Source organism: Myotis lucifugus, unplaced genomic scaffold (assembly GCF_000147115.1).
Source record: "Myotis lucifugus unplaced genomic scaffold, Myoluc2.0 scaffold_356, whole genome shotgun sequence".
Classification (NCBI taxonomy): domain Eukaryota; kingdom Metazoa; phylum Chordata; class Mammalia; order Chiroptera; family Vespertilionidae; genus Myotis; species Myotis lucifugus.
This window is the reverse complement of record NW_005871404.1, coordinates 765,959-791,892: the sequence shown is the minus strand read 5'-3', so window position 1 is coordinate 791,892 and position 25,934 is coordinate 765,959. Positions and strand designations below refer to the sequence as shown.

The window sequence follows — 25,934 nt, the reverse complement described above, 5'->3', positions numbered from 1 at the left end:
ATCTCCCTTTTAAAAACTTATTTTGCAAAGACGTTGGTTTTCACTTAAACCATGCGTGAAATTGAATTTGGTAAAATTGAGTTAGTCTCTTTGCTCTTCTCCATCTTGCGAAAAGAAATGACGACTTCCTTTTTCACAAAAATCTTCTCTGAAGGAGGTTTGTCCCTGAAACCTATCAGCTGTGCCTGAGAGAGGTTTTCCTCTTGTTTGAATGGAGGACCTAAGTCTTGAATTACATTGTGTTGCTAACAAAGCAGAAGTATCTGAGTTGGATTTATAGGATGCACGTTTGCATTTGCAAGTATTTTCTTAGAGCTGTTAAGATATGAGGCTTTTTAATTGATTATTTATTTCAGTGTTAGATGTTGGGGCCAAGGTTTCTTGTTTGCTTTTATTTGGGGAACTCATAGATTACGTTACAGGGGAGGTTATTACTATGCAGAGTCTTTGATGTTCAGCCTTCTTCTCACACTAAAAGGAAACTAGAAACCGATGGTTCTGTGTTAATCTAAAGAGAAGGAAGGTAGGGAGGGCAGAACCACCAGCTGTAGCCTTTCTGGTTGGAAAAAATGAGGAATGTAGGTCTTCCAATATTCAGGGGATCTGTATTACTCTTCCCTTTCTCTCGCCAGGTGATGAGGGAGACCCCGCGGAGAGCACCCATCCTTCATGTTTAGGAAATAGATTCCTCTGAGTCACCAGAGAGATGGGTAACTCAGGGAACCTCAAGCAATTTGAAGGAGAGATTCTCGGGGCCCAGAGACTAAATGACCGGCCTTGCACTGAACAGGACTCACATGTTCAGTTACTGCAACCCAGGGCTGTGTAGTGTAGCACTGAGTCACAGGGCTGTCCCCCTGGGGAGCACCCTGATACCACCAGGATGAGAAAGTTGAAGGAGTTAAACAGCCTGGGTGTGGGACCAATCTGCTTAGGTCAAGCCCATAAGGTGACATGATTTTTTTTTTTTTAAAACGTGAGTCATATCTTAGGGAAGTTAAGGTCTATTTTTTGCAACATTAAATTAGGAATTTTGTTACCTACACAGATATTTCATAAGCCAACATCTCCTCTTGAACCTAGTTTCTAATAGTGCTTTTTAATTTATGGAATACTGTTGAGTAAAAGCTTTCCAGTGCATTTCATGTGCTAATTCATCAGATCTTATCATTATGGGATTTGAGGGAATAATTTGAAGATTTCACCAGCAGACCAACCACTCACTTACTCGTCATTAGAATCTGGGTTAACAGCCACTTGGGCTTCTGTTTACACTGCTTTCTTTTCAAAGTCATTTCTCTAGTAATGAAGTAAAAACATTAACCAAATGCGGAACTTACTTAACTGTATTATTCTACATTGATAGTAGTGCATTTGATATGACTATTCTATCTTACTTAGCTTCCCCAATTGTCTGTCTCTTTAGGTGACTGTGCTGGAAGCCAAAGACAGAATTGGAGGCCGCGTGTGGGATGATAAATCTTTTAAAGGCGTCATAGTGGGAAGAGGAGCCCAGATTGTCAATGGCTGTATTAACAACCCAGTAGCACTCATGTGTGAACAAGTGGGTTTCTTTAAGATTTGTATTGTAGATAAAGAAAAGAAGAAATTCTCAGTTTGCTTCTGTGTAGTATTAATGTGCTTTTAAGTAATTGGTAACAACTCCAGAATGATTTCTTGCCCCTTCATCTTCTCTGAAAAGTAAATAAAGACAAGCATAGTGCTGCCTCTGTGAGAAGGTGCTACCCGAGGACTTAGAATATTTTTTTCTTTCTCTAAGATCTTTAATTATATCTGTGTATTATTTGCAAGCCACTGGATTAGCTCATAGTTTTAGGGTTGCCAGATTAAGCAAATAATAATACAGAATTCCCAGTTAAATTCAGATAAATAAAAGTACTTTTTTAGTATAAGTATGTCCCAGCTATTACACGGGGTATTTTGCATGCAATACTTGGGACATACTTATACTAAAAAAAAATATTATATGTTGTTTATCTGAGAGCTTTAACTGGACATCCTACCTTTTACTGGGCATCCCTGCGTAGTTTCTTTGAAGACCTGGTAGGTCCAAGGTTTTTCCTAAAATATTTATCGACAGTAAATTCAATCCCAACCTCTGAGTGTTTGTGTGTTTGTGTGCTCATTAATGAGAGTCCATAGAGGAGGTAGGATGTCAGAGTGAAGAGAGGTAGTGCCCAGCTGCAGCACCAGCAGCATTGATAAACCTTGGCCGGCAAGCTGGAGAGTGCCTGGCACAGAAGCTATTGCTGTTGCCCTCACATTCTCATAAAATAAGGTCTCCTAGACTTCATGCTATTTTTTTTCACTGCCTGCCTTTGCTGCCACTTTCTGTTAAGCATATTTAGCATTATCTTTGAGAGGTAGTAGGCCATTTTCTCCAGGAGAGCTCTGTCTAATTTCAGCTTAGAACCTGTACATATTTTTTCCAGGGAAAATTTTCACCTTCTTATTCTTATTATTTTTGAAGCTTGGCATCAGCATGCATAAATTTGGAGAAAGATGTGACTTAATTCAGGAAGGTGGAAGAATTACTGACCCCACTATTGACAAGCGCATGGATTTTCATTTTAATGCTCTCTTGGATGTTGTCTCTGAGTGGAGGAAGGATAAGACTCAGCTCCAAGATGTCCCTTTAGGAGGTATGGGGAGAATGGTGTTCTGATTGTTCCTCTGAGTCTCATTCTAACCCAGCGTGGTCAGCAGTAGTACCATTCATCCGTGAGGTTGGTGATGCAATAAGGATAGTCTTTCAGAGCATTCATTTTGGACAGATGGGTTCTCCCAACTGGTCTACAGAGGGAGCAGAACTTCCGCAGGGACTTTTAGCTGCCTGTGTGTGCTCCCACACAAATCTGACTTTACACAAAAGCTGGCGTTTAAAAAAAATGATGTGAATGTTTAATTTTCTCTTTCCCAGAGATGCTTCCTTTTAAGCAAAGTGTGGTAAGCCCTATGTGAATAAAGAGTCACCACATAATGTCTTTCTAGGTAAGAGTTTCTGTATGCCAGGGTTTCTTTTCCATTTGGGGGCAGTAGGTTAAGTATATTTTGCTTAAGAATGCAAGAATGTGTATTATAATTTAATAATTTTCACATTCTTTTAAAAAAAAGTTTTTATTGATTTCAGAGAGAGGAAGGGAAAGGGGAGAGACATAGAAACATCAATGATGAGAATCATTGATCAGCTGCCTCCCGTCATCCCCTACTGGGGATTGAGCCTGCAACCCAGGCATGTGCTGTGACTGGGAATCGAACGGTGACCTCCTTGTTCATGGGTCGACACTCAGCCACTGAGCCACACCAGTTGGACTCCTTCAAATTCTTTGGGCTTTGGCCCTAAATAGACAATATTAATCACAATTCTTTAGAAAACTTGACTGTGTGTCATGACTCATTTCCATGAAGGTACTAGCTGAGATTTTACTATATTGCTGCTTAAGTTGATATTTATTTAACCTACAGTTTTATGACCTAGTGAATTCACTTGTCGTTTTTGGAAGCACTTCGGAGTTTCTTAAAGTACAAACATTTGAACTCAGCTTTTAGGATTTGTTTTTCTGCTTTTTATTATTTTTTATTTAAATTCTTTACTGTTGAAAGCACTTAGGATGTTAATCTGCTTCAACTATATGTTTCTTTGTGAGGATTCTTAGTTCCTCATTCTGGTATCCATCTCTGTTTGGGGTAAACTTTTCAGTAGCGGGATAGGCTGTCTCCTGTTGTTTAGCCGCCCGCCCCACCCCCTGAGACTGACCCGCACTGTCATCGCCCTGGGTGAGTGTTGATAGACAAACCATAACAGAATGTTTTCAGAAACTTATTGGGATCAACAGGGGTCTTTTCATTATATGCCACAGTGTCCAGACCAAGTGGTGAGTGGTTGAATTTTCTGGAATTGAGGATAGTTATTAGGCTGGCTTTCAGGGAGTTCTCAGAATTTGGTACTGCTTTTCACATGTGTGGTGGTCGCTGGATGGCATTTTCTTTAGGCTTCTTTCAGTGTCACCAAATAAAAACATAATAATATAGCTTTGTCTTGACCTTACTTGAAATAAGGGAGGGCCAGCAATACTTACTGTGTAAGTAGTTGTTTCATCTTATATTTTTTGAAAAGCTTTAATAATGCACACATCTCTATATAAGGTCAGTTATATCCTGCTAGAAGCATATCAGCTGTCTCAGATCTTTATTAGCACTTAGCTGAAAAAAAAATAAATATTAAGAAGTTAGAGTTAATTTTACAAAGCATATGACTAAAGCTTTTAGATAGTATTTACATAAAAATTGCTTTAGACTTTTCTCAACCTATTTATACTTAATTTTATATATTGTTCCAACAATCTTGGTTCTTGGCCTCTACAACACCTAAGAAAAATAGAAACGACAGGAGGCAGAAATGGGATTGCTACAAGATGGTTCTGAAAGTGATTAAAAAAAAAGCTCCCAGTGGTCTAGGTGCTATGGCATCCCCATGTCACAGTCTAGTGGAAGAATGGAAATTTTAAATGAGAATCTTGAGTTGTCTAGAAAACAAAAAAGTTGACTGGTACTCAGTTCTGTTGCTAGTCAAGCAAGTTCACATGCTGTATAGAAGCTTTGTGTCTGCAGTGTGTGCGCTGGATGGTCATCTTCCCAGGAAGGTTATGAAGAAGTGACCTGGCCTGAGATTCTTACAATTTGTCAGTCATGGGTCTCCCCCACTCCCCAGAAAGGAGTCTAGCCGGTCATTGGAATGGTCTCACAGCGCTGTGTGTGTGTAGTTGAAAGTTCCAGTTGAGTGGGATAGTTAAGTGCTGGGGTTAGATAACAAGACGCGGTTTCTGAGGCGTGTAGAGTCCGTGCCGCTGGCCTGGGAGTGGAGCGGGGAGCGGGGGCTGTGGTGAGAGGCGCAGTCCAGGCCCTGCAGGGCGGCCTTTACCAGGAAGAGGTGCTGCAGCAGGGCCTGTGAGTGGGCAGGTGGTGTTGCCGTGTTGGGAAAGACTAAAAACGTGCTGGCACAGTCTGGCTGTGGGTTTTGGATTTATTACACAGGCAACGAGAACCAGTAATTAAAGGTGCAGAGGCAGAGGGCTGACGTGATGGCAGTTCATAGTGGAGTATTCTTATTGGGGAGAGAACATAGCCAGTGGCCAGTGCATCACAGATCCTCCAGTTGAGGCGAGATGTTGTAAAAACTTGATTTGAAGGTGATGGCAGTGCGACCAGGAAGGAGTGGGGATCCTCTCTGAGTGTCTGTCCTTCATGCGCAGGGGGTGCTTTTCTGTTTCTTGAGCAAAAGAAGAAACAGCTTCTCAGCTCAGCAGAAATGAAACGGCCCCGGGGCCTCTGTGGTTGGAGATCCAGAACCTGCATAGCTTTTTCCCAGTTAAGATACGCTTTTACTTCCCGAGAGAAGCCCACCTTATCCAGATGCCCTTCCCGGAGTTGGCTTGGGAAAGGGCTTGTGAAGTTTTGGGTTTTGCGGGTTGAAGGAGGTTGAGAGCAAAAGATAAGGCATTAGAGAACGCTGCTGAAGCTGCTTTCTCTGCTTTGTTCTATCCCCATTTCAGAGAAGATAGAGGAGATCTACAAAGCTTTCATCAAGGAATCCGGCATCCACTTCAGTGACCTGGAAGAGCAGGTGCTTCAGTTCCACCTCAGCAACCTGGAGTACGCCTGTGGCAGCAACCTCCATCAGGTGGGTTTTATATCATCTCAGTATCGAACCTGGGCTGCTTTGGATAAACAGGAAACAATGGTTTTGCTGCAACAACAAAGATAAATTTTCTTTTAAAAAGTTCAAAAACCATGATTTCAGAACATATTAATGACCTCAGTGGTTTTGGGGAAAAAATTATTTATTTTTTATAAAAGCTAGAGAATCTTTTTTCCAATAATGAAGAAACTCAGTGTGTAACCCTAATACAGGGAGGCTGCTGGGCTGAAGTGGGGAGGGGCCCAGAGCCTTGTGCATTCACCCCTCCTTTCGTGCCCTTCAGTGAGGCCCCGGGGCCATTTCTGTGGAACCCTGCATGGTCTGAAAACACTGCTCTCAAAAGACCAAAAAAGAGTATCCTTGCAGTTATGGTCAGTTTATTTTGCTAAAATAAAATTAAACTTGCCTAATTTATTTAACTGTGATTTTGATACTTAAATATTCAGTATTTTGGATAGAGGCTCCCCAGATGGCCCCTGACCGAATGGTCCTCTTTGGGACCTCTTCATGTTCATTTGATTCTTCGTGGCGATTGGGATCGCACTGTTTTCCAAAGTCATGCTGCATTTCAACCTCTATAGAGTTTCCATGTTGAAGACCTATAGTTGGTATATTTTTGTATGGAGTTGATCAAATGCAGTTTTACTCTCATAGAATTCTCCTTTTCTGGGGTTGTTGATTTTATTTTCATTAAGGAGTGGTACCCACACCCAAATCATGTCTATCTTTTGTAGCTTTCCTGTGCATTGTTGAGCAATTTCCTTCCCCAACAGCGGGATTCACCTGGGTTGGTCTGTGTGTCCCCTCCCTCCATCATGTTTTGCCTTATTCACGACAGCTCTGCCCTCCTGTCTCAAGTGGCTTTTCCCATCTTGGAGTCCTTTCTTGTCCCTTCGGTGCAGCCTCAAGAGGAAGTGGGAACCCCTCTTCTGTTCCCAACCTCTCCTGTTGTTTCCCAGGTGTCTGCTCGCTCCTGGGACCACAACGAGTTCTTTGCCCAATTTGCTGGTGACCATACTCTCCTCACTCCTGGCTACTCCGTCATCATTGAAAAACTGGCTGAAGGACTGGATATTCGGCTCAAATCTCCAGTGAGTATGACAGCATTGGGAGGCTCTGGTTTGGCCCTAGTTTTGGAGGATGTGAAGTTTGGGGCATGTGGATGACACAGGAGACAGGTACTTGCTGTGACTGTCAACGGTGCCTCCGCGTATTTCTGTTAGTATCATTCATGTCAGTTGCGTAGTTGCTACTGTTTGGAAACAATAGTAGCACAGATGCATTTTCATTAATAATAAAGTGTTCAAGTTGCTTACAACATTCCTGACCCAAAGCAGTTATTTTCACTTTAAAGCTTTCCCTTCAAATCTTTGTCCCTGTGCATTTGTATTATACATTGTTGTGATCATAAAGGCAAATATCACACTACATTATGACGGTTTGCCACATTTTGACATAGTGTTTATGAATTTTAATGGCTGAGCGGTAGTTCCCTGAAATAGGCTGTGACTGTTGTTTCGATCTCTGAATGCCAGGAGATGATTTCCCATAGCCTTGGAGATATAAACGCACATACTACGAGAACTGGAAAGGGTCCTGGGTCATATGGTTCCATCATGCTTTTCTGTTTTTCTTGAGCAGGTACAGAAGGTTGATTATTCTGGAGATGAAGTACAAGTTACCACGACAGATGGGACAGGGTATACAGCACAAAAGGTAAGTGCTAGAATTTCTCTAGGTGTTTTACGGGCTTGGTGGTAAGGGAAAGATGTCTTTTCTATCAAGAAGTTGCCTTTGGCAACCTGCCTGGAGCCTTGTTTGATTTCTCAAGAGTTTTGTATGCCCACTTAATGCAAATCTGATTTAACTAATCTAATACTGTATTAATTCATGCAGATAGAATTCTGATTAGTGTTTCTTTAAGTGGGTTCTGTGGTACATTAGTCCTGGAAATTGAACAAGAAAAATAAATTCTTTGGCCACATAAGTTTGGAAAGTATTACCTGCTACAGTCTAATTTTAGGGTTAAATAGCATATTAAAGGTTCTGTAAAGTCCTGCATTAAAAAAAACCTATTGTACTTTAATTCAGTGTTTTCCAGGTTGGTAGGGCTTTTTGTAGTTGTTCTTTGTTTTATCATGGAACCATCTTTTTTTAAATCAAGAAAGATCTGTGTTTTCATTTTGAAACTGCAGTCGTACTTTTATATTATTTGAATTCTTTGTAAACCACTCATGTAGGTGGACAGTGAAAGGTGCTGTAATGTAATATGTGAAATCACAGAGATTCCTGTAGTGTTGGAGAACAAAGTGCTTACTTGGAGTGGAGGGGGACTAATAAACCCATAAGTTTATTTAAATTTAGTTATGTCTTAAATGATTACCAAAAGTATAATTGATAAACCATCACTAGTTCCTAGACTAGCTATGTTTTATACTTTTCAGTTATCTAAAAGTATTTCACAGTCCTTGATATTCATACAGAAATAAAGGATTGCATGTCAAATGGAAAGACGAGGTCTGAGTCCAGGGGATGGGTCCTCATATGATTCCTGCCTTTACCTAGCTGGGTAGTTAGTAGTGATGCTACATTTCTTGGGACTAACAGTGGTTTTCTGTCCTGGCTGCACATTAGAATCACCTGGAAAGTGCTTTAAAAGAAAGGCTGCAATGCCCGGCTGGCGTGGTTCAGTGGTTGAGCATCGACCTATGAACTAGGACAGCCGTGGGCAAACTACGGCCCGCGGGCCGGATCCGGCCCGTTTGAAATGAATAAAACTAAAAAAAAAAAAGACCGTACCCTTTTATGTAATGATGTTTACTTTGAATTTATATTAGTTCACACAAACACTCCATCCATGCTTTTGTTCCGGCCCTCCGGTCCAGTTTAAGAACCCATTGTGGCCCTTGAGTCAAAAAGTTTGCCCACCCCTGAACTAGGAGGTCAGGGTTCAATTCCCGGTCTGGGCACATGCCCAGGTTGTGGGCTCCATCCCCAGTAGGGCCTGGTAGCCAGTCAATGATTCTCATTATTGATGTTTCTATCTCTCCCTTCCTCTCTGAAATCAATAAAAAAATATATATATATATATTTTTTAAAAAGGCTGCAAAACCTCACCCTGCAGGGACTCTCATTGAATTGGTCTGGTCGTGTTTGTAATGCTCCCCAAGTGATTACAGCATGCAGCCAGAGTGGAGAACCCCTGGGCCACAGTGCCCTTATCTGTGAGCTCGGAGAGAATCAGGCTAATCTCTCAAGTTCTTCCTAGTGGTAATTAAAAAAAAAATTCCTTTTTTAAAATTGCAAGTCAGCCAATAGTTCAACCTCTGCTATTGCGTAACTTGGCCTTTTGGCATCCAGGATAACATGCTAATTAGACTCTCCCTGCTGGGTCCCCTCTGCTCACCCTGGTCAGGCAAGCTTGCTCAGCTTTCTTTGTGTCCTGACTCTCCAGGGATATTCGGGCATAGCTTCAGCCTGCCTTTCAAGGCCTGCTCTGAAGGGTGAAAGCAAATATTTATGGTTGTCAGCACACATCACACGGTTTGAATTGGACGTTTCCCCAGTTTATAAAGGAAAGATTTCCCACCCAACAGGACACACTGATAAACATTTGAAAAACTCTAATTCAATCTAGGCTGCTTCCACTGCTTCTAGCTTTATTCTTTACCAGGGTATGTTCATATCTTGTGCCTATTGGTTTACCCACGTTTCTGTGCTTTTGAAAGCTTTTTTGTTAAGAAAGCCTCCAGACCTTATATTCTTGTAGTTTTATTTATATATCCAGAAGAGTAATTATGCTTTTATTTTTTGGTTACATGGTAGCTATTTTCTATAACCAGGTTAAGGATAGAGTACATGTTTTTTACTTTTAAGATTTTCTGATTTTCTTGTGGCAGAAAACAGTGACAAAATCCCAGGAAGAACTCTGTATTTCCTGTGGAGTTTGGGGTTCAAGCGAAATACACTAAATCTTTGATGAAGGCCACGGTAGATATAGTGCTTGGCATTCAGCTTCATTCCACTCCCATCTCCTGTTATCTTGCACTGTAGATGATGGAAAGTAAGCGAGTGACACACAACACACACACACACACACACACACACACACACACACACACACACCGTTTCCCAGACTCCTTTGCAGCTGAGGCTCTCAATAAGAAATGGTTCGGTTACACAGATGCACCGGTATGATTTGGAAGGTATAGTCTGGCTTTTACTTCACTTCTGTACGCCATTTGAGACCCTGCAATAAATTGCTTCCTCCTTTAAAAAAAATTTCATGTGGTTTTACATGATTATAATAATCCCTAGTGTTTGCGATGTGCTTTACCATTTATGAAGCATATTATTGATGTATACTGTAAGGGTTTTTGTTTGAAGCATGACCCCAATCTGTTGAGGTTAGGAGGGCAGGTATTACCCTGGCCACACATTAGAAAGTGTCAGGAATGACACACTAGTCTAGTTCTCCTCATTCCACATTAGGTCCATTCTTGCAGCACTGCTTCTCCGGGTTGGGATCTGTTGACTCTTCTGAACCTGGGGTTATTGTAAATCATCAAGTCCTTTCTGCAAGTCCCTCCGTGTGGGTGCCACGTCTGCTCAGCCATGCACCCTTGTGCGGTGAACAACCTGCGAGCGTACATGGCAGCCCTTGGTCTTACGAGTATAACAACCTGGGCTGTTGACTATCTCATGCCTGGCAGTAGAGAGGAATGTCCTGAATTTCCCTGGAAGTGCACCCACTGAGTTGTAGTGGTACGAGGTCCAGTTGCTGCTTGCGTGTTAACTGTTAATTATTCCCCACAGGCGTTAGTCACTGTTCCACTGGCCTTGCTGCAGAAAGGCGCCCTTCAGTTTAATCCGCCGCTGTCAGACAAGAAGATGAAGGCCATCAACAGCTTAGGCGCAGGCATCATTGAAAAGGTGGTTACTTAAGCCCCAGAACCACAGAGATTAATGTCAGATGACAGGAGTTCCTTCGCTTCTGATATTGAAAAGTAGTGGGTCATTTTTGAATCTAAGTAAAATTTGAAGCTTTCCTTTTCATTTGAATAATTGTTCCTGCAGAATACAAAAGGGCATTATGAAAACATAAGGAGAGTTGGCTGAGGTCTGTGAATTTTAACTTCAGGAGGATGAAGCTTGTTATTCATAATTCGAACTTGTTATATTAAGTAAACAATTTTTTCTGCTTTCCACGTCTGCCCTCCATTAATTAGCCCCCGTGAGGAGAATGTTTTTCCCCTCTGCCTTTAAAATCCCTTTCAGTAGAATCTGCCAGTGCTGCAGCAGGTACTGCAGACCTGTGAGGAGTCAGAATGTATCTTATGGACATAAGCCTCAAGGCCAGTCTTGGGGTGCTTTGCGTTTTAGTGTAGCCTAGAGGCTTTGGGACATAAAAGGCCAGATGACCATGGAAAGAAGAAAGGAGGTGGGAGAGTGAAAGGGAGTAGTGAGGTTTTTTTGAACATAGTGTTAGTTAGGAGCCATAGGTTACTTCTTAGAGATTGCTGTACTTTTGATTCAAGAAACACTTAGCCATCTTCCTCTTACTCACTTTCCAGATTGCCTTGCAATTTCCTTACCGATTTTGGGACAGTAAAGTTCAAGGGGCGGACTTTTTCGGGCACGTTCCTCCTAGTGCCAGCAAGCGAGGGCTTTTTGCTGTATTCTATGACATGGATCCCCAGGTAAAGTTATTGGTGAAGTGTGATTTGAATTCCCTTATCACAGTTTAGAATTTGCTGTGGTAAGTATTTACATCTCAAGCTCAGAAGCTAATGACATGTGGATACTCTTGGTATTTGTTTATATTCTGGGAGGATACTTGGACTGGGACTTTCTCCTGTAGGATAGGAGCCCCAGTATCTGCCATATTGTCTCGAAGTACTAATGTTACTGCCTGTGAAATGAATTAGTCACTTGTGGCAACTGTTATTTCAGGCTGATGGGGAACTCCTCAGGGAGAGGCCACAACAGCACAGTAATGAGGGGCACTTGAAGAGCATTCTCCACAGGTGCCCCTGTGGTGCTGTGAAGGGTGAGATGTGATTGGCCTGGTGAAGGCAGGTCTCGGTGCCAGTAGATATGATTGGTGGGGAACAAAAAGGGGAGGGCATACCCACCACTTGAAAGGTATGGTAGTGCTGATGTCAGGCAAAAGAATCCCAGTTGTTTATTTTCTGTCTCCATTCCAAGAAACATCTTAAAGGGTTTCACATGGGATCCCAGGGCAAATTTTCTTTACCATTTGGGAAAGTTATTTCCATTATTTTATCTATAGCCTTTCCTACACAACCTTCTTCCACTTCGTCTAAAACAAGTTGGTATAAGGGAAAAGCCAAGAGAACCCTGAATTTGATACTTACACTGCTTCTTGAGTCTCTTCAGCAGGGAACAATAAAAAATGCATAGGTGAATAACGAGTGTTTGTGAGGAAAACACTGGTGACTGAAGGGATAGGGGACAGTAGGAAATAATGAAATTTAATGTGTGAGAGTGACATCATTTCTTTAGAACAAAGCAAAAGGTGTAAACTGCTTTTCCCTTCGTGTGTCCAGAAGAAACACAGCGTGTTGATGTCAGTGATTGCTGGGGAGGCGGTGGCCTCCCTGAGGAACCTGGACGACAAGCAGGTGCTGCAGCAGTGCATGGCCACGCTCCGGGAGCTGTTCAAGGAGCAGGTCAGAGACCCCTGCTCCCCAGAGTGGTGGAGCCAGAGCAAGCCATCGCTACCAAGTGAAAGGAATCAAGGCAGTGGGCCCCATTGTTCTCTCTTCCAATATCCAATGTCCACCCAAGTTTTCCTGCATTAGTGTGCTAGGGCTGCCATGACAAAATACCACAGCCTGGTGGCTGAAACAACAGAAGTTTATTTTCTGACCATTCTGGCAGCTAGATGTCCAAGATCAAGGTGCTGTCAGGTTTGGTTTCCTTGAGGCTTCTCTCTGTGGCTGACAGATGGCTGCTTTCTTGCTGTGACCTCACATGGCTGCCTCTCTTTGTTGTCTGTGTCCTGATCTGTTCTTAAGAGAACACCAGTCATGCTGGATTAAGGCCCATCCCAACGACCCCATTTTAACTTCTCATGACATCATTAAAGGCTCTTTCTCAAATACAGTCACATAAAGTAGCGAGGATTATGGTTTCAACATATGGATTTTAGCAGACACAAATGTAGCCCATAACAGGACCCAATCCCTCTTACACTATTGTCTTCCCTTTTCCCACACATCATGCACACCCCCTTTCTTTCCTAAGGATGTAAAAGGCTCAGAATTTCCCACAGATTCTGCATTTACCCAAACCCTAGCAGGCTTTGGCGACAACTTTCCTTTTAAAGGGACATTGTCCAAAATTTTCTTGCACCCCACAAGTGTAGCTCGTCTCCTTTCTGTCTTCTCTCGAAGGAGCTCAAGATAGTTTTTATTTGCCACTTTACTAAATCTCACAGTCTCTGGAGATTTATAAATGGCATGGCTTGTATTTTTTTCATATAAAGGAACAGAAGTCAAAAGAAGTGAAATGACTCAGAACTTACATAAATTAGAGAAAGAGAGGCACCAGGGTGTTACTTATTTTGCAGGGTGTGATTATATTTCACAGTAGTTGCTAGCTGTGTGTTTTTGTCCAAAAATTTGTTTTCAAATTAGTTATTCAGATCTGAGGACATAGTGTCTATATAAATCTTTTTAATGGTGGTGCTTGTCAGAGGTCAGCCTACAAAATGATTTGAAACTTAGCGAGTGTGAAACAGATCCTTGGATGGCCGTCTGTGGAGGAGCCGGTTGAGAATTTCACCTTGAGGTCCTAGAACTCCAGTCTTCCCTTTCCTACTCTGAGCCAGAGACCCCTTTCCTTCCATCTCTGTAGCACAGGCCAGGCAGTGGGAAGGGAATGCCCAGACTCTTAGTGGTGATGGCCCCAGGTAGGTGGGGGGAATGTGTGTCTGGCAGAAGGATAAAGTGAAAAGTGAGGAAACGCAAGTGGGGGTAGGTTGCAGAGCTGGGGCAAGAGGTAGAGAATGGTGCACAGATACAGGGAGAGTCATAATGGGGTCAGGGAACATACTGAGAACTGCTGTTTCAGAATGGCTACAAAGAGGTCAACTTCTAATGGGAGGGAAGACTGTAAGTTTATGCTTGTGTTGCACCATGTCCAACTCACTTCTTGATCCCATTTTATGATTGCTTCAAATCAACACAGGAAGTCCCAGATCCCACAAAGTATTTTGTCACTCGGTGGAGCACAGACCCCTGGATCCAGATGGCATACAGTTTTGTAAAGACAGGTGGGAGCGGTGAAGCCTACGACATCATTGCTGAAGAAATACAAGGAACCATCTTCTTTGCTGGCGAGGTGTGTATCATGATCCTGAACCCAATTACTTTTATTTTGATTACTCTTTTAATTAAAGTGATATATGTCCAGAGTTTAAAACCTGTGTCAAATACTGTCAAGTCTTATGATGACAAACAACAGATGTCCTCTCAACATCCTCCTCAGAATCCCAGAGCAATTTTTAACTCTTTCTGTTATATCTTCTGGAATTTACTTTGTTTTAAAATATTTATATTTTCTTCTGATTTAACAAGTTAGACATTATCTACTGACTTTATGACAAGTTAAAAGATTTAGCCCATTTAATGTTTATGTGATGTGGCTAGGTAAATGTTGCTTATTGCCAAGTCAGGGTGTTCATTGATTCCATTCTTACACAGTCATTATAAGCCCTTTTTTTCATTAGCTTAATTCTTTTTTAACTTTAAATATTTTTTTATTTTTCAATTATGGTTGACATACAATATGTTAGTTACAGGTATATATATGAGGATTAGACATTACATAACTTACTAAATGATTCTGATACATTTCTAACCCATTTGATACCATACACAGTTACCAGAATATTATTGACTATATTCCCTATGCTGTAGTTTACATTCCCATGACTATTCTGTAACTACCAATTTGTACTTCTTAATCCCTTCACCTTTTTAAGCCATTCCCAACCCCCCTCCCATTTGGCAACCATCAAAAAGTTAACTATGAGTCTGTTTCTGTTCTGCTTGTTTATTTTGTTTATTAGATTCATTGTTGATAGATATGTATTTATTGACATTTTATTATTCATATTTTTAATCTTTTTTCTTCTTCTTAAAGAAGACCCTTGAACATTGCATGTAATACTGGTTTGGTGGTGATGAACTCCTTTAGCTTTTTCTTGTCTGGAAAGCTCTTTATATGTCCTTTGATTCTAAATGATAGCTTTGCTGGGTAGAGTCATCTTGGTTGTAGATCCTTCTTTTCATCACTTTGAATATTTCTTGCCACTTCCTTCTGGCCTGCAAAGTTTCTGTTGAGAAATCAGCTGACAGTCTATGGGTGCTCCCTTGTAGGTAACTAACTGTTTTTCTTCTGTTGCTTTTAAGATTCTCTTTGTCTTTAACTTCTTGCATTTTACTGTTGTTGTTTTTTTAATTTATCTTTATTGTTTGAAAGTATTACAGATGTGTTTGGGTGGTGCTTCAACATGGTCTAAAGTTGTCCACCAGGTGCAGTGGCTCTGGGGCCTCCCTGAAGGTGCAAGCCTAGGTCAGCAGCCTCTTGTATTCTGCTGGGGCCCCCAGCATAAGATACTAAATGATCGGAAAATTGCTGCTACTTGTGCTGGGCTTGGAGGTGTCCAGGTGAGGTCAAGCTGCTAACCAAGGCTGGCTGCTGCTAGTGTGCTGGGCCTGGGGCCACTAAACAAGAAGTACTGGGCACACCAAGGCCAGATGCTGCTTGTTTGAGAAATTTTAGGAAAGTCTGAAGTATGAGTCAAGACAGCAATTTATACAGAAAAGCCACTGGAAACAGCTTGGGTGGGCCTGCAAATTGGGTGGGGTAGGATCTCAGGGAATCACCAGGACAGGGCCAACAGTGTGAGCCAGGTTGATGGAGACTCAGATATGGCGCCTGTCTGCCAGGTCTCAGGGGAGGGCTCAGAAAAGGAACACTTGCCTCTGCCAGCACTTCTGTTGGGGAGAAAGATGCCCCTTCAGTTCTCGCCCTAATGCCAAACAATTCAGTTCCTCCCTTTTGTCTGGTGCTTTTCAAGTTGTTGCCCTAGTGCTGGAGCTCAGAGGAAATGAGTCTGACTAAGTCTATGCCTGGGTCCTTTAAGAGGAACTGCCTGGTACTCCAGCAGCCTCTGTCTCACTCAGCCACAGTCCCCATTGGTTTTTACTGCTAAACATTATGGGGACTTCTCTTCCTGGCACTGGAACCCTGGGCTGGGTGTGGGGTTGGGACCACTTGCTCCTGGGGAGAGTGGGGGGTACTTCCAAAGCCAAGATATTCTTCCCGATTTTTAGCTGCCACACATGGGTACAGGACCAAACCATTTGCATTTTCTCCCCTCCTGCCAATCTTCATGTGGCTTCTTTATATCGTTTGTTGTAGGAATTCTGTTCAGCTAGATTTCAGGTGGTTCTTAATGATGGTTCTGTAATTTACAAGTAATTTTGATGTGGTTGTGGGAGGATACATTTACCTACACTACCATTTTGACTAGAAGCCCCTAATCCTAGCCTCCCACCCTTCAGTCATCTCTCAATCACAGTTGAATCTCTATGAGCTGGTATTAGTCCTTTTTTTAAAACCCCTGTTCCTGGCATCCTCATTCCTCTGCTCCCATCTGTGCTGGTTGATCTCTAGGACTCCTGCAGAGCTGTCCTCCCGGGAACATCTCCTCCTGACCACTTTCCAGGGCTGGGGGTTTTAATTTTCTAGACCCCCCTCTTCTTTTTATATATTGATTTTTAAAATTGTGATAAACTACACATAACTGACTTAACTAAGAGTACGGTTAAATGACATTAAATACATTCACATTGCTATACAACCCTTACCACCATCCATATCCAGAACTTTTTCATCCTGCAAAACTGAAACTCTGTCCCCATTGAACAACTCCCCTCACCCCAGCCCCTGGCAGCTACCACTTTCTGCTTTATGGATTTTTTTCAAGGAACATCACCATATAAGTGGAATCATACAGTATTTGTCCTTTTGTGACTGGCTTATTTCACTTAGCATAATGTCCTTAAGGTTCATCTGTGTTGTAGCATGTGTCAGAATGCCCTTTTTAAGACTAAATAATATTCCATTATATGTACATATCACATTTTATTTTCCCATTAATCTGTCATACACACTTGAGTTTCTTCCACCTTTTAAAAAAAATTCTCTCTTATGAACATTGCTGCTGTGAACATGGTATACAGATATATCTTCAACAACCTTTCAGTTCTTTTGGATATTTACCCAGAAGAGGCATTCATTGCTGGATCATATACTAATTCTAAGTTTTAGAACCATGGTAGTTTTCCACAGCAACTGTTTTACATTCGCACCAACAGGGCACAGGAGTTCAAGTTTCTGCACATCCTCAACACTGCTTCGTTTTTTGATAACTATCCTAATGTGAGCGATCTTTCTTGTTTTACTTCTGCTGAGAAATTATCTGCTGTTTTGATTTCCAGTCCTTTCTATGCATTTTTTGGACTCCTTGCATCTAGAAACTCATGTCCTTCAGCCCTAGATTTTACTTTTATTTTCTGCATTTTTTCTTTATTTCTGATCTTCTGTTACATATATTAGAACTCCTATATGTTTATTTTCTTTGCTATTATTCATCTGTCTTTTTATTTTACTTCTGTGATGGGGATATTTGTCATCCAATCTTTACACTGACTTAAAATTTTGGCATCTATGAGCACTTTATTGTTCTCAGATTATTCCTTTGTGGTAGTTTCTTCTAACTTGTTCCTTGCATGACTCCTCTGAGTTACTATCTTATATCCTTTAGCTGGTGCCTCCCACATGTCCAAATAGCCATTCCTTGCTCAGATTTCAGTGAGGCATTTTATTTTTTAAAAAATGTTTTTTGTTGATTTTAGAGAGAGGGAGGGAGAATCATTGACGTGAAAGCAAAACATCAACTGGCTGCCTCCTGCATGCCCACTACCAGGTACTGAGCCTGCAAACCTGGTATGTGCCTTGGAATTGAACTGACCACCTTTTAGTACACAGGACAACACCCAACTGAGCTCCACTGGCCAGGGCTTTGAGTCATTTTTAAAAAAACAATCGAAAGCTCTAGCAAAGCTCATCAACGGGGGTTGAATCCTCAAATCAGTATCTATAGCTTTTCTGTGGGAACATGTAGGTGAAAGCTCAGTTCCTGGCATTCTGAGAGCCTGAAGCCTTAGTCATGAAGACTTCACTTAATCCCCCTTTTGTTTGGCACCTTACCTCTGCCCTCTGATACCCTGGGGGGTGTGGGGTATAGCAGGTGGCAGTGGGAAACCTGGGGAAGGGCCAGAATGCTCTTCATAGCGTTTAATTCCATTTTCACTTATGCCCAATCTCTCTGCCTCCATGGTTCCTGGTGCTCTCAGTGGCTGAGACTTTTAAAGGATTCTTTGGGGTGAATTGGCTTGCTTTTGTTATCACTTCATCCTATCCTACCCCCCAAACTTGGCAAAGTGACTTCTCAGCACTCTTTTATCTGCTTTCATTCTTTGTATGTTATAGTTTGGAATTATCAAGATCTCTAGCTTTATCTACAATAGAGTTAGTGTTTTTACTTTTTCTAATGATTTTTAAATGATCACAAAAGACCATCATTTAGAAACCAGTGATCTTTGACTAGTCCTTGGCCTGTGAAGAGCCAACTTTGTAGGAACAGGGTATAACAGCTGCATACCTGGCTACACTGTCAGCTGCTTCCAGGTGATGGCCATATTATGCTCATGTGCCCTAATGAGCAGGATGTAGAACCTTTTTTGCTTTCCTTTGCTAGTTACTTTCTATAAAACCCATTTCTTTCTGGTTTCTGTCAGTCACTCTCTCCTCCTACTAGTAATTGTATTCCTGCTGATATGACCCATTTATTGGAGTTTTTGTCGCTTCTAGGTTCCATGTCACATAGGTTCCACCCCAGCCAATTTAGGTGACATGGAACCAAAAGTAGTTCACACGGAACTTCGTCTGTTTCTTATCCACTTTCCAAGACCTGCTCACTCTATGGGAAAGTAGCCATTATCCAGGCCTACTTTCCTGTTCTAGGTTTGCTTATTGTTCCCACTACAAACTCCTTCAAAGTGAGGTTGTCCCATTGACAGCCCCTCAACCTTTTGACTTTTCCCTTCCTGTTTTACTGGTCCTTTGAGTACCTCAACTCCATCCTTTTGTTCCACCAATCTAGCAAAACATCAACTGTGGATTAAATGTGATTCAATTTCTGTGCTTATTTCATTTATTGCTGACTTAAGAGCTAGATTACTTGTCTGATGAGAAGCACTGTATCTTATCCACTGTACTTAATTCCAGTACTTGGCATATGTAAGTACCTTATTGAATGCCAAATAGTACTTCACAGGAGTGCTGAATACATTGTAGAATGGATGCATTTGGTAAGGCATGGAAGATCACCAGAAAAGGTCAAGTGCTAGATGGGTGAGTACTGTTAGCATCAGCACACAGGAGTGGCACTAGTCTTTAAGAGGATCAGAAGGCATAAGCTTGTATCACTTGATTATCATCTGAATTCCTTATACGTGACCTCAAATTATGCAATTATTTTTTACAGGCAACAAACAGACATTTTCCACAAACGGTTACAGGGGCATATTTGAGTGGTGTTCGAGAAGCAAGCAAGATTGCAGCATTTTAAATGGATTTTGTCTGGACCCAGCTTTCTTCTGTACCTCAAATGGGAAAGTTTGAAACACGTTAACCTCACTTTCATAAAATCAAACAAAAACCTCTCTGGATAACAAAACTGAAAATGTTTCTAAGGTGGTTTGATAATGTAAACCCATGTCACCACTCTGAAAGCATTAGCCCTAAGAACCAATTTATAAGCACTTATATTTTATTACGTTTTCCACAAGTCTAATGCTAAATCTTCTGATTTCAGAAAAAGGTAGAATATAAGCTTAAATTAAGACCTCTTTTATCTGCTTTCATTCTTTGGATATGATTCTTCCATGGTTGGAGAGTCCCTTAAATTTGACTTTTTTGTTTAGCTGATCAATTTTCACAAATTGAAAAATCAAGCAGAAATCATTAAAAAAAATAGAGCCATGTATTTTTCTTCTGTGACAACTTATCACTACCTTTGCCAATGAGCCTTAAGATTTTTGTATAGCTCCAATATTGAGCTTTCACTTAAAATTTAGATAGAAATCTTTCCATTTTGGATACAGCACAAACTCTTCAATCAAAAGTAATGAAGCTTCTAGACTACTTTATATTATACTTCCCATTGGGTTTTCAAAAGAAATTTAAATTCAGGTATCTTTTGTGATAAAACATTTTAGATTTGTGCACTCATTGGCAAAAGAGCAAAATTTTCCATTCTTAAGCAGTACCAGGTTTGTACCATTGAAAATGGGGTAGAGATAGTGTGGTCTTGATACTAGACATAAACTATAGGGCTATTTTTCTTTGAGCCAAGTTTGGGCAGATGGCACACTTTAAATAGCCTTAATTTTGGCAACTACTAGCAAAAATATCTTGTCAGAATAATAGCCTCTTCGCACTGTCTTTTTTATAGGATTATGTTTTCAGTATTCCATAGGCAGGTCCACTGGAAAACTGCAGGAAAATGTGAAGTCCTGATAAATATTACATATTTTATAAGCCATATCGTAAGAGCCTGAGAACATGGCAAATACTTCCTTTCTCCTTTTTTCACTCATGACCAAAAAAATGTCATTAAAAATAGACGTTGGTTTCAGGGTCTTCAGGATGCTTAACTTGCCAAGAAATTTCAGTTTACAGGTAAAATCATGGATAACAAGTTCTTTTGTTTTAAAGTCTCTGAACAGGTTTTTCAATTATATTGTTGGTCTGCTTTAAAAAAGGACTCAAAAACAAAGGGGATGCAAAATGATTTTAAAGCCACTTTTCAAAATATTAGGTATTTTTTAAATTTAGAGTCAGCTTATAAATACAAAGTATCATATGCAAAGAATGTATGGTATCTTTGGTGAACTCAGACACACTTCCACTCCCATCAAAGTATGATACAAATAAAGAAAAATAAAGGATATTAGTTTCTATGTTAACACAGGGAAATGTTGATATTTATCTGATGAGACGGTACTATTTGGGGAGTGTTCTGCTTTAAAGTTAAACATTTAAAGAATAGCATGTGTTAAGTGATAAATGCAAAATATTTTACGTTTGAAATGGTTCACAGTAAATTATTACTTTAGTTTCTGGGCACTTAAACTTGTGCTACAAAGGAAAAACCTACGTAATAAAGTATGGTAAATGTATATAAAAAAAATCCTCATTTCTTGTCTCAAGTGTCTACATCTGACATTTTGTTCTTTAAGGTACTTTCCTTTAAATTCTTGAGTTACTCTGAATATGTTTTTCATTGTTCTGAAGATTTTGTAATTGAGTAGCTGTGAATATGTTTTAACTGCAGATTGTGAACAGCTTGTTGTGTAAAACTACTTAATAAAAACTAGACTTTTTCAAATACACTTTGCATTGTAGTAATGAAAACACACTTCATTAAATAGTTACATTTTCATCCTGAACTTTACACCCACCAACTCAATCCCTTCACCTCCAAACCCTGTTTAGACCTTTTAGATCATAGGTATTACTCTATATCCCCTTTCAATTAAATGGTCATAAAGTAAACAACTATTAACCTTGATCAACTTACTTTTGTAAATCATTTCTGGTTTTCCCAGGTGATTTCTTTGTAGTGTACTTAGTTAATCACTGCACAACACTCTAAATTACATAGGCTATAATTTAAGTGATAAATGCAAAATATTTTACATTTGAAATGGCTCATAGTAAATTATTACGTTAGTCTCTGGGCGCTTAAACTTGTGCTACAAAGGAAAAACCTACTTAATATTAAGTATGATAAATGTATATACTTTTTAAAATCCTTATTACTTGCCTCCAGGGCTAAATCCATTTAAACACCCATGTTCTGAAATTCTCATATAGAGGGTAGATGCTATAAAAACCTCTAAGTTAAGATATCAAATGTGAAGACAAAATCATTGTTCATTACTTTTATTGACAACTAGAGACCCGGTGCACAAAATTCATGCACTGGTGGGGCGGGGGGTTGGCCCTCAGCCCAGCCTGCACCCTCTCCAATCTGGGATCCCTCTCACAATCCTGGACTGCTGGCTCCCAACTGCTCGCCTGCCTGCCTGATTGCCCCCTAACCACTCCCCTGCTAGCCTGATCGACACCTAACTGCTCTCCCCTGCTGGCCCGATCACCCCCAACTGCTCTCCCCTGCTGGCCTGTTTGACCCTAACTGCCCTCCCCTGCTGGCCCGATCGCCCCCAACTACCCTCCCCTGCTGGCCTGGTCCACGCCAACTGCCCTCCCCTGCCAGCCCGGTCACCCCTAACTACCCTCCCCTGCTGGCCATCTTGTGGCTGTGGCACCGCCATCTTTGAGGGTGTGGCAGTCAATTAACATATTCCCTCCTTACTGGCTGTGGGTGCCACCATCTTTGCAGCCTGCTGCTCAGTCATTTGGTCATCCCTCACTAACCCCCCTGCCAGCCTGGTCACCCCACACAGCTTGTTTGGTTGTGATGGTAGCTTAGGCTTATATATATATAGACTAGAGGCCCGGTGCACAAAAATTTGTGCACTCGGGGAGGCGGGGGGGGGGGGTCCCTCAGCCCGGCCTGTGCCCTCTCGCAGTCTGGGACCCCTTGGGAGATAACGACCTGCTGGCTTAGGCCTGCTCCCAGGTGGCAGGGGGCAGGTCCAATCCCTAGGTGCAGCCCCTGGTCGGGGTTAGGATCAGAGCCGATTGGGAGAGTTAGGGCACCTCCCCTTCATGAACAGAGCAGGGCGGATCGAAAGATCGCGATTCCACCTTCAGTCACGCTCAGGGTAGGGCCGATTGGGGGGGTGGGGGCACTGCCCCCTCTCACACTCAAGAACGGGTCAATGGGGAGGTTGGGGTGCAACCCCTTTTCATGCAAAGAGCAGGTCCAATCAGGGGTATGGGGCACTGCCCCGTCACTCACAAAGCAGGGTCGATCAGGGGGTTGGGGAACTCCCCCCTTTCACGCACAGAGCAGGGCCCATCAGGGGGTTGGGGAGCTCTCCCCTTTCACACACAGAGCAGGGCCGATCAGGGGGTTGAGGAGCTCCCCCATGTCACTCACAGAGTAGGGCCAATAGGGGAGTTGGGGCACCGCCCGTCACACACAGAGCAGGGAGATCAGGGGGTTGGGGCGCCGCACCCTGTCACACTCAGGGCAGGGCCGATGGAGAAGGTTATGGCTCTACCCCGTCACACACAGAGCAGGGCCCGTGGTGGGGGGGGGGGGGTGGTTGGGGCGTCGCACCCTGTCACACACAGAGCAGGGCCGATCAGGGGGTTGGGGTGCCGCACCCTGTCACACACACAGCTGCAGGGTGATCAGGGGGTTGGGGAGCTCCCCCCATCAGGCACAGAGCAGGGCTGATCAGGGGGTTGGGGCGCCTTCCCTGTCACAAACAGAGAAGGGCGAATAGGGAGGTTGTGGCCCCACCCCGTCACACACAGAGCCGTAGGGCGATCAGGGGGTTTGGGCGCTGCCCCCTGTCACGCTGATCCCGGTGCTGGGAGGCATATTACCCTTTTACTATATAGGATAGAGGCCTGGTGCATGGGTGGGGGCCGGCTTGTTTGCCCTGAAGGGTGTCCTGGATCAGGGTGGGGGTCCCCACTGGGGTGCCTGGCCAGCCTGGATGAGGGGATGATGGCTGTTTGCAGCTGGTCACACCCCCTTCAGGGTGGGGGTCCCCACTGGGGTGCCAGGCCAGCCTGGATGAGGGGATGATGGCTGTTTGCAGCTGGTCACACCCTCTTCACGGTGGGGGTCCCCACTGGGGTGCCTGGCCAGTCTGGGTGAGGGGCTGAGGGCTGTTTTCAGGCTGGCGGGTGACTGAAGCTCCCAACCGCTCCTTTTTTTCTTTTATTCTGGGCCAGCTTTAGCTCTGAGGCTTGGCTCCAGCTCTTAGGCCTTGGCTGCTGAAAGCAGGTATCTGGTTTGTTTGGGTTCTATAATTGAAACAATGTTGCGGTCCTGCTGGCTGAAGCCCGGATAGCTGAAAGCAGGTTTCTGGGGTTTTGTTTAGCTCAGCCGTGGGCAAACTACGGCCCGCGGGCCGAATCCGGCCCGTTTGAAATGAATAAAACTAAAAAAAAAAAAAAAAAGACTGTACCCTTTTATGTAATGATGTTTACTTTGAATTTATATTAGTTCACACAAACACTCCATCCATGCTTTTGTTCCGGCCCTCTGGTCCAGTTTAAGAACCCATTGTGGCCCTTGAGTCAAAAAGTTTGCCCACCCCTGATTTAGCTTCTATACTTGTAACAATGTTTCAAACTGCAAGCTCAGAGGCCGGCAGCGGCAGGCAGGGAACGTTAGAGTCCTCCGTCACTGAAGCAAGCAAGCCTCATGTTTGCTTCAAGCTGCCTGGCTGCCGGCCGCCACCTTGGCTGGCAGTTAATTTGCATATCGCCCTGATTAGCCAATGGGAAGGGTAGCGGAGTGACACCAATTTGCATGTTTCTCTTTTATTAGTGTAGATGTTTATAGGAACAAATTATATTTAAAATCAAAGGCCAATTCGTAGGTCTTAGTTTATTTCATTCGTTTATTAAGTGTATCTTTTCCTAACATCTTAACAACTTTATCAAGAAACAAATCAAAACTGTGAAAATACCTGTTAACAATCAACAGATGTTTACATATTTCTGTTCTATGATGCAAAGATATTTTTATTTTAAATACTCAACTGGTTTATCAAAAGGCCTAATTCTCTCAAGCAGCATGTTTTAAAATTCAGAAATTATTTAATAAAAATAAACTGATTAAGACAGTCAATTTAAAAGACAAATTAGTTTCATTCAGGGGTGGCCCATATGTTGAATCACCTAGAATCCTGATTAGCCAAAATTTAAAACCCAATAGTTATAATTCTACAGACACATTAAATTTCTTTAATGTTAAAAATAAGTCTTACCATTTTTGAGAAATACTTTGTCAGAGATACTACTGCCTACACAATTCTGGCATTACACCTTGTACTTTTTGTCATAATTATAAAGGTCCAAGTTTCCTCTCAATATCAGCATTTTATGTGGGCAAAAGCAGTTAATGAAAAATCAGTCATTTATTATAAGCCAAATGTTCTTGTACTTAATCCCAATTTTCCCTAAATTTTTGAAGTTCTGTTGATTTTGGTCTATCCTTAATAGAAAATGTGTGTACAGACAATGGTTGCAGAATTGAAACTAAAACTACAAACCGATGACACTTTCAAAGTAGAGAACTATCTGTTTGTGTCCTTCGGTGTTTTCTTTACTGAATTCTGACTTCCACTGCTCTGTAATACCATCTGGCTGAACACTGACATTTCAGTTTATAACTGTAAAGATACCTATCTATATGGGTTTAAAAATTGATCTCACAAAAGAAATAAAAAAACTATATACAACCAATTTGTTTTTGAAAATACAAAAATAACATCTGTCACTTTCGTCATGCTGACAAATTGACATATCTATACATGCAGGAGAAAAGTTCCAATTTAGTCATCTGGACAGCTAAAGCTTGCACATTCTTAATATGATGAACACACTGCCATTGAGTTTTTACACCGACAAATGTGCTGTATTCAAAATATGTCATATACTAAATACTGCATTGGTTTCTGCATGTATAAATGCCAGTTATAATAGTTTCTGTCCTAGTCAATTAAAAATGTCTTAAGCTAATATTAACTGCACTAAAAACTATAACAGTTTAAGAATCTATGACCTTATATAAAGAAATCCAAAATGTACAAAATGCAACTATAAAAGCAAGGAACAATTACTGCCATGCAAAATTTTAAACTAAAAACTGCATAGAAATGCAATTTAAAAAATGGCAAATGCAAATTTACGTTAACACCCAAGATAAAAAAGTCAGCAGTAAATTCTACCAACACAATGCTTGCAAGGATTTAGAAAAGGAAATACATTCTCTTTGCTGGTATAATGGTATAAATGAAATCTTTAAATCCATGGAACAAGTCATCTGTCTCTGTCCTCTATCTCAAGAAATTAGCTGTAATGAAAAGAGAAACATTATTTTCCCATACCAAACATA

The 25,934-nt window shown here is 41.8% G+C and overlaps 2 protein-coding genes across 11 annotated transcripts in view; one reads left to right on the top strand and one right to left on the bottom strand.

Moving 5' to 3' along the window:
• KDM1B (lysine demethylase 1B) overlaps positions 1-21,276 on the top strand; it is a 51,576-nt gene extending 30,300 nt beyond the window's left edge. For 7 of the 9 annotated variants that reach the window (XM_023764891.1, XM_023764889.1, XM_023764888.1 and 4 more), the window contains 10 exons: positions 1,427-1,564; positions 2,492-2,663; positions 5,574-5,701; positions 6,679-6,810; positions 7,361-7,435; positions 10,535-10,651; positions 11,293-11,418; positions 12,289-12,411; positions 13,934-14,086; positions 19,368-21,276. In XM_023764891.1, coding sequence (XP_023620659.1) covers positions 1,427-1,564; positions 2,492-2,663; positions 5,574-5,701; positions 6,679-6,810; positions 7,361-7,435; positions 10,535-10,651; positions 11,293-11,418; positions 12,289-12,411; positions 13,934-14,086; positions 19,368-19,451 — 1,248 coding nt within the window. In that variant the 3' untranslated portion in view covers positions 19,452-21,276. The remainder of the gene's footprint in view (positions 1-1,426; positions 1,565-2,491; positions 2,664-5,573; positions 5,702-6,678; positions 6,811-7,360; positions 7,436-10,534; positions 10,652-11,292; positions 11,419-12,288; positions 12,412-13,933; positions 14,087-19,367) is intronic. The other 2 variants (XM_014466768.2, XM_023764890.1) reach the window with 2 other exon arrangements.
• A 3,139-nt stretch (positions 21,277-24,415) lies between these two features.
• Positions 24,416-25,934, bottom strand: part of DEK (DEK proto-oncogene) — a 33,801-nt gene continuing 32,282 nt past the window's right edge. For both annotated transcript variants that reach the window (XM_023764886.1, XM_006101410.3), the window contains one exon: positions 24,416-25,892. In XM_023764886.1, coding sequence (XP_023620654.1) covers positions 25,881-25,892 — 12 coding nt within the window. In that variant the 3' untranslated portion in view covers positions 24,416-25,880. The remainder of the gene's footprint in view (positions 25,893-25,934) is intronic.